This window comes from Chenopodium album, chromosome 7, assembly GCF_948465745.1.
Source record: "Chenopodium album chromosome 7, dcCheAlbu1.1, whole genome shotgun sequence".
Lineage (NCBI taxonomy): Eukaryota > Viridiplantae > Streptophyta > Magnoliopsida > Caryophyllales > Amaranthaceae > Chenopodium > Chenopodium album.
The window spans coordinates 35,472,765-35,482,041 of NC_137840.1; the positions used below are offsets into that span (position 1 = coordinate 35,472,765).

The window sequence follows — 9,277 nt, forward strand, 5'->3', positions numbered from 1 at the left end:
GGAGGTCGTCAAAAATACAAAAGTACAAAATATAGCAGCAAATCAGTTACTTTCATAGGCATGTGCTCGACGGTGCAAGATACGCGTTTCTTAACTCTTTTATCTGCTTTAACTAACGCTAGTTTGCAGGTATCGGCGTTACAAGAATGATTTAGGATTGCAGAACTTTCTGAATCATTCTCTGTCCCTATCGATACTTTGACTTTTGTTTTCGAAACTTGCGTTTCTCCAAACTCAGTCAAAGTGGGGGCTTCTATAGACACCCATTTGTGTATCCCCAAAACCAAACCCGGTGATGAGTACCTTTCACGTCGAATCATAATCGAATAAAGTGAAAGTGTGGAAAGTCTAGTGTTGCGGATAGTTTTAGTTTCTTTTCTCTTCTCTCTATTTTTTGAAAACCTATTTTAAGAAAACAACCAATCTATTTTGTTTGGTCCATGATATGGGTCCAATAGTAGTATAGTTGGATAGGGCTTGAAAAGATATTTCCAACAATATATTATAAGCCCAATTCCGATGAATATTGAGGAAGTTATGGCCAAATTACTAAACTAGGCCCGGTTTGAGCCTTATATGCGGCCCAATGATATGGGGGGCCCTGATATGGATTTATCATTCCTAATTCAATTAGGAATGGTTTTAGTCTTCTAGATTCTGCTAGAAGGTTCTTTTCATTCCTAATTCAATTAGCATTGATAAATTGACTTTTGTTGACTTTTTAGAGTTTAAATCGGAATAAAAGAATGTTTTTGAGGAAAATACGATTTTATCCTCCTGTACGGTTAATTTCTATCTGATTTTAGAAAACGCGTTAAAAATTTAATTAGCGCCAAACGCCAGCATTACCGCCTGGCGCTAAGCTTGGCGCCTAGCGCTTGAGTTAGCGCATGGCGCTAATGTCAGCGTCTGGCGCTAACCTCATTTTTTCGCGTCAGAACTCTGGTTCGATTTTCTATCTTTTTAGCTGATTTTCTCTATAAATAGCCTTCTAAAAACTCCGTTTTCATTCATCAATTCTCATCTACAATCTACAGTCTACAATCATCAACTCTCTAAGCTTAAAGCTTCTCTCTCTCTCTTTTCTAAACCTACCCCTTCTTACAAAATTCCGCATTCACAAGACCTAGATACACCTAGCATTATTCGAAGTTGCCTTCGCCCTAGACGTGAAAGGTTTTAATTTCTGAGGGTTTGGTCCCAAATCTCTCTTTCAATTATTTAATTTAATTGTTTGATTTTATTATTTTCCTTGAAGTTACTAACGCGTGTATTTTGTTATTAGAAAGAGGTACAAGGCATCCAAGTAAGTGTTTTAATTGTTTGCATTGTTATTATGATGTAGAAATCATGCTTAGGTTGTTGTTATGATTCCTGATGTTATGTTAGGGCGTTTTGATCTTCCTAGTATCATGTCTAGGGTAAAGAATATAATGTCAAGTATGATTAAAAATATGATGCCTTTTATGTTCTTCCTAATATTTATGATGGTTAGTATGTAAGGGTTAAAGCTTTAATCTTTATATGTTTAGTGACATGCTAGGGTTTGTTATTAATCTTGTTAGTATCATGCCTAGGATCTTGCTATTATTATGCTTTAACATGATTATGATTATTTTTGTCATAATTATTGTTATGATGATTATTATACTTGTTATTATTATTATTATTATTATTATTATTATGACTATTATAATTTTAATTATTACGATTAATAATTGTTATGATTATTATTATGATTATTATGTTGCTTGATATTTATTGTTATTGCTTGATCACGCTTTTTATGCATGTTTAAAGGGAATTTGTACTTGTAATCACGCTTAATAAGAAAATTAATAATCTTGTTTAGGGTTAATTTGATTATAATTCAAGTGATCGCCAATAATAGATTTATTTGTGCATTAAATTCAACCAACATAGATAAACAGGTTTAGGGTTAATCTATTGATTGCATGTTAGTCAGAAAGCGCACATGAATATGATCAGAATAAAGTAGAGGCCTATTATTAGGGCAGGTTCAATCTCTTTTAGGTTGGATTTGTACCTTTATCCCCGAACTACCAGTCATGGTTCCAGACCTATTGGAGTTGACGATCTCTTGGATCGTTAAGGGGTGTAACCTTCACCATGTGAACGGTTTCACTACTACAAAAAGCGTACTTTTTGGACACTTTTGCTGCGACGCCTTTGATATGGCGTCAGTGTACGGATTTTGGTACCACCTTTTCTCGACGCTTTTTGGAGTCGAAAATTTTATCGACACATAAAAGCGTCGGGAAACTCACATGCTATGCACGTGAGTATTCGCAATTTTGATACTTTTCATGAAAATATTAGCAGGTTCCCCAAATTTCCCAATTAAACCGCCCACCACTCTATATTCTACTCTATTGCGCTGCTCATCTCCTCTAAACAACCCACGACTCCTTCATCAGCGACAAATTTTGCAATTTTGTTTGCTAATCTTTAAGGAATTTGGGGGTTTTTTGCTCGTCACTGTCAATAATTTCAGGTATCAACTTACAATTTGCTATACAATATTGTTGCTAGGTATATATCTATAATTTTTGGTACCCTAATATCTCACAATTCTCTAAATTTCGTTAATATTGGGAATTCTTCTTTGCATGTCTTTGATTTTGAGTTGGGGTAGAACAAGAATCGATCTCTTATTGCGAGGCAATTTTTTGCCCTTAATTAGATAATTTAATTTCTTTTTATGTTGTTTTATTCGTGGTTTCTGATTACATATCCATGGTTTCCATGTTTTTTTTTATTTTTGTAAGTAGTTTTTTTTGTTTTTGTTATGATTTTTATGTCGTTTTTTAGGGTTTTAGTTTGGAATTTTATGGGTTTTTGATATGAATTTTATAGGCTTTGAATTTTATGGTTTTTGATATGAAATTTATAGGCTTTGATTTTTCTGGTCAGAGCTAAATAAATTAGCCATTACACATTAAAGCTGTTGTGCATTAATAGAACAATATGAACTTGGGAATATTGGCAGCATAATTTGTTTTTTCACCCAAAAAATTAGATCAGGTTAGCAAGTCCACTTCATCTCGACACTTAAAAGAGCTCAAGGTGTGAAAATTCATGGCATAGCTAAAGAAGATCAAAGCCAATTTGTGAATTCTCTATATATAGTCTGCTCACCCAAAAAACAAAAAAAAAAAAAAAAAAAAAAAATTGTTATCATCTCTAGATTGCAGCATTTTTTTTGTGATTGTAAAGTTTATCTCTCCAATCTTAATCTACATGTATCCATTTGTCTTAGACCTTCTGATCTTGTTGTTTTAGTTTTCCAGATTGGTCATAGTTTTGATTCTTTATTCAATTGCTCAAATGCTCACCAGACAGCTAGAATTACATATTAGACAGATCTTGTTGTTTCTTTTTATCCACCCAAGCAAAATCTTATGTTAAAGCTTACTAACACTACCTTTTCTGTTTTCAGCCTTGTTCAGTAGCTTAAAACGCATAATTACTTTTGCGGAAAAAGAAGGTACACTCTACCTTAGACATTAGCTCAAACTAGAATACATTTTTAAAGATTGTGGCTTGATTAGTACGTGTATGTCATATACTTATTTCAATTGTGTTGGCTTTATTAGATTTCCCTAATTGGATGTTTCATGTGACACTATCTTTTAATTACTTAAAAAACGTGTGCCTATTGCCTTGGAGTCATGTTTTGTAAATTTCCAGTGTGGTTTGTTGAATAAGAAATTCATCGAACTTGCATGACTTATTTTGGTTGTTGTATGTTTCTTACTAATTTTCTTCTTTCACCCCTCAACAAGTTTGTAGGCTTGAATTACTTACATTATTTTTAAGTGGATAAACTTCTTGATATTATAACTTTGATGGATGTCTATTTACTTAGTGAAAGTGATGTCCCTATTATACATTGGTTTAAGGATCCTTGTAACATGATTTTTTTTTATTTCTTTTTTTTAATGTCATTGTTTTTAATTAGCAATTAATTATATACTTCTTTGTAGACATGGATACTAGTTGGATTGATTTACCAAGAGGTGATCCCGGTTATTTTAAAGGTTGCATGAACTTCTTGGAACTTGCTAAAGAGACTCTTTTACCAAATACACATGAAACTAAATGCCCATGTAATAAGTGTAAGTTAAATAAAACGAATTCTGTAGAAGAAGTTGGAGGCCATATTTTATTTTATGGTTTTTATAAAAACTATAGAAATTGGATATTTCATTGTAAAGATGAAGGGAGTAAGACCTATGATCTAAGTGATGATCAAGTAAATGCAGTAGGCCGAGATGATATGGACGGGTTACTAAGAGCATCTTTTAGAGTTAATACGCCACAAACCGACAAAACTCAAGATCCATCATTTAATGAACAAAGTATTAAAGATGACAATTCATATGACATGGATGAGGGGTTTACGATTTATCGCGAGATAGATGATGAGTATCAATCAACTTTCTCAAATGAAGAACAGGCAAAGTATAAAAATCTCATGGAAGCTTTTGACAAAGGCCTGTACGAGGGGTGTACTACTTTTTCAAAACTTTCATTTCTATTGCATTTGTTTCACCTAAAGTGTATGTTCCATTGGTCTGCAGAGTCATTTAATAAATTACTTGAACTTCTAATTGACGCATTTCCCAATATTAAGGAGTTTCCATCGTCCTATTATGAAGGCATGAAGATAATAAATGATTTAGGGTTAGGATATGAGAAAATCCATGCATGTCCAAATGACTGCATGTTATATTGGGGCGAATTCGCAAATAAAAGTGAGTGTCATATATGCCATACATCAAGGTGGAAAAATGTGAAGGGAAAGGAGGGTGATGTAAATGAAAAAGGAAAAGAAGCATGTAAGAAAGGCGAGGCAGCTAAAGTAATGCGGTACTTTCCCCTTATCCCTAGATTAAAGAGGCTTTACATGTCATCTAAAACTGCAGAGGACATGAGATGGCACTTTAATCGTAAGGATGATAAGATTCTACGAAACCCTGCTGATGGTGAGGCCTGGAAAAAATTTAATGAAAAATATACAGAGTTTGCCGCTGATCCTCGCAGTGTTAGATTAGGCTCAGCGAGTGATGGTTTTAATCCATATCGTCTTATGAACACAAATTATAGTACATGGTTGGTGGTCCTCATTCCTTATAATTTACCACCATGGCTTTGCATGAAACCATCATCCTTTATTCTTTCTATAATTATTCCTGGTAAATTTGGTCCCGGTATGGATATTGATGTGTACTTGCAACCACTAATCCATGAATTGAAATTATTGTGGGAAGGTGTTGATGCTTTTGATTCTTATAGTGGAAGCAACTTCAAACTGCGAGCAGCCCTACACTCTACTATTAATGACTTTCCGGCTTATGCTATGATGTCAGGTTGAAGTACGAAAGGCTACAAAGCTTGTCCTTCTTGCACTCATTCTACTAATTCAGATAGATTTGGTGGCAAAATTATCTACCCTGGGTATCGAAAATGGTTGCCTATTGATCACCCATATCGTTCACAAGCTAATTTGTTTGATGGGAAAGAAGAATATGGTATTGCTCCGATTCGTTCCAGCGGGACCGAAGTTTTGAAGCAACAAGAAGGGGTAAAGTATGTATACGGGAAGACAAAAAAAGTTCCTAAAAAAAGAGGGGAAAAAGCTGCCAATGAACTTGATGATGATTGCGATCCCGATGGTGATCATATTCTTTGGAAAAAGAAAAGTACATTTTTTGAATTAGAGTATTGTGAGCATAATCCTCTTAGACATAATTTAGATGTTATGCACATTGAAAAGAATGTGTCCGATATTTTATTAGGAACTCTTTTAGATATGGATAATAGTAGGGATGATGAGAGTGGCAGAGAAGCCCTTAAGAATTTGAATATAAAACCTCATCTATGGATCAACCCTCAAGGTTACATCCCGCCGGCTGCATACACCATGTCTAACGAGGAGAAAGAACGATTTTTGAAAGTCTTGAAAAAGATGAAAGTTCCTGATGGATATGGATCTAATTTGCAAAGATGTGTGAATCTAAAGCAACGGAAACTTATTAATATGAAAAGTCACGACCATCATATTCTCATGCAAGATATCCTCCCGGTTGCTTTAAGGGCATCGAAGGCCACAAGAGTTATTGACTTGCTTGAAGAGTTAACTGACTTTTTTAAAAAGATATGTTCAACTACTATAGATACAAGAGAATTAGATACCATTCAATCAAAGCTCGTGTTGACTCTTTGCAAGTTTGAAAAAGAATTTTTACCAACATTTTTTACAATCATGGTTCATCTACTAATTCATTTAGTGGAAGAGGTCAGACTAGGCGGACCGGTTCATTATAGATGGATGTATCCTGTTGAAAGGTACTTATTATTATTATTATTATTATTATTATTATTATTATTATTATTATTATTATTATTATTATTATTATTATTATTATTATTATTATTATTATTATTTTTATTAATATTCTATTTATTTGTATTATTCAATTTTTAAATAATAATTTTCCTTATTCTTTCACATTCACATACAAAATCGTTACTATAATTCAAGGTACTTGGCCTTTTTGAAATCTCATGTAAGCAATAAAGCGCAGCCGGAAGGATCTATAGCGGAAGGTTACCTTTTGTGGGAGACAATTGCATTTTGTTCGAGATATTTAGAAAGTGTTGAGACTATGTTCAATAGACCTAGAAGGAATGAGGATGGTGTATCAAACATTGACAACTATTTGTATAACTCTGGTGGTCGTGTTGTTGGAAAGAAAGAAAATGTCCGATTGGATGATAGAAGTTTAAAGCAAGCTCATCGCTATGTTTTACTTCATTCTGATGAACTAACCCCGGTGCTCAAGTAAGTAGCATTATGAGTTTAGTTAAAGCGTCCAATATATACTTGTTACTAACATAAAATTTACAATCTCGATAGTGAGTTATTAAAATTAAAGAGGCAAGAGAATGACGTTGGAGGAAGTCAAGCTGATGAATCTATTGAAAATCAGTGGATAATTGATGAATTTGCAGATTGGTCGCAAAGCCAGGTCATATGCTTTTACATTTAGGGTCTTTTTATTTTCATATTATACAACTTTCTAATTCTAACTTTATTATTCTCGAATTATAGGTCCATAATTTAGATGATAGCACGGTAGAAGGAAAGTTAAGAAAAGCCTTAGCCGGTGGCTTGAGTAACCGCGGGAAAAGGATGAAAAGTGTTATTATCAATGGTTACAAATTTGATATTGTGGATCGCGAGCGATTTCGAATAACTCAGAATTCAGGAATCATGGTGGAAGCAAAGGGTCACGAATATTATGGAAAACTCAAAGAAATTTTGGAATTAGATTATTATGGTTCTTATAAGGTTGTATTGTTTCGTTGTGATTGGGTCGATATCCGTAGGGGTATCAAAACAAATCCGAATGGAAGTGTTCGTATCAATTTCTCAAAGTTGATGCACACTGAGCGATTTTTGCGTGATGATCCATTTGTTTTCTCATCTCAAGCAAAACATGTTTTTTATATTGAGGATGAGATACAAAAAGGGTGGTGTCATGTTGTGAAAACTAAGCCTAGGGACTTGTTTGATATACCTGAATAATTTGTTTACAACTTTTATAATTTATTATAGATTTGAGTTCATAAATTTGGATGGGTGTGTATTTTTATATTTCATTTAGTTATTCTAATTCATCAAAGTTTGCATTTTGTTAACTTAATTTCTGTTTTTATGGTACTAAGTAGTATTATGGTACTAGATTCAGTTCTGGAATTTATTTCTAGAATAATTCATTTCTGGAATAATCAGTTCTGGAATTCATTTCTGGAATTTCAACTCTGATGCATTGATTATTGTTGTTCTTATTTTGTATTTCAGTTTAAATGTTTAGTTTAGCTGTACATATATTGTCTTGTCTTTATATCAGTTTTGTTTATATATAGTGTCTTTACTTTCCATTGATATTGTGATTACATCAGTTCAAAAATGTAATTAAACTAAGTGTTGTTGCTATTTGTAATGAACTCACTGTAATTGTGATATTGTGATTATAGTTCAGAACTATATAGTTTAGATACATAGTTTAGATCTTTATATCAGTTTATTTTGTATTTCAGTTTAGAAGTATAGTTTGTATTTCATTTTATGTCTTGTCTTTATATCAGTTTTGACAAACTAATGTAGCTTGTCTTATGGTTTTATCAGGTAAAAGATGACTTATCGAAGCAAGAGAGCAAGGGAAATACTTGCTACCATAGCTAAGTCAAATGCTACTGAAGTTGTTTTACAACCTACCAAAAAACATGCTACTAAGTCACCACAGAATGAGGTACTTAAGGATGTCAAATGGGGACCTTTTTCTCCACCCATTACCACTACAACATTTGACCAATAACCACCTAATAGTTTAGGATCCATTTGGAAAAATCCTCCTGGTTCAACATCGAGTTCAGTCAAAGAGGCAGCTACATCAGGTTATCAGAATAAATACCCAGCAAAAGTCCCACCTAATATTTCACATTCCATTGCACCAGACTCATTGAACTCCCCTTCTACTTCTCACAAACCTCCCGAGCGCCCAAAACCTGCTACACGAGGAATCCGGAACCGTGAAACAGGTGCTGTGAAAACTTCAGCTACAGCTCCACAGGATAATCATGAAAGACAAAAAAATGGAAACGAATCAGAAGAGATCCCAAAACAATCTAAGTCCTTACGACCAAAAGCACTTCCGGATTGGCCTAAAGACATTGATTTTGACGACAAGGAGGAGGTTCTAACCATAGGTAAATGTTTTCTATTAAAGTTGTCATGCTGATGCTTGTTGTTGTTGTGGTGTGATCCTGCCATGTTGCTGCTGCTTGTTATTGTGGGGGGAGGGGGTGGAGGCTAGCTTGTGTTATACGTGTTACACATGCATATGTATTTTAAATATCATTGTCAAACTTGTTCTAAATTTGGATATATGGAATTGTTTATATCTTGAAACTTGTATTGAGCTGCATAATTAATTTTTCAAGTAAATTATGCTTGTTATGTCGAGGTACATGCTAATTGACATTTGAATTGAGTCTCTATGATATGTGTTTTGTGCTAATGTCATGGTTGTTTGGTTTTTATTTTTTATTTTTTTTATTTTTTTTTTATTTTTCCTTACTGCATCATGAGATCAGATTTTGAGACACACATATGATATGTGTAGCATGCTTTCTTTTTTGATTCAGTACATGCTAATTCTATAACTGAAAATCAGAACTAAAATTC

At 33.6% G+C, this 9,277-nt stretch overlaps 1 protein-coding gene across 1 annotated transcript; it reads left to right on the plus strand.

The window, feature by feature from the left end:
* Positions 1-4,009: 4,009 nt before the first annotated feature.
* Positions 4,010-7,615, plus strand: LOC145640155 (uncharacterized). The gene is made up of 5 exons (XM_081691462.1): positions 4,010-5,393; positions 5,451-6,372; positions 6,569-6,868; positions 6,944-7,055; positions 7,139-7,615. Exons 1-5 carry the CDS (start codon positions 4,010-4,012, stop codon positions 7,613-7,615), a joined length of 3,195 nt encoding a protein of 1,064 aa, XP_081547588.1.
* The last annotated feature ends 1,662 nt before the right edge of the window (positions 7,616-9,277 follow it).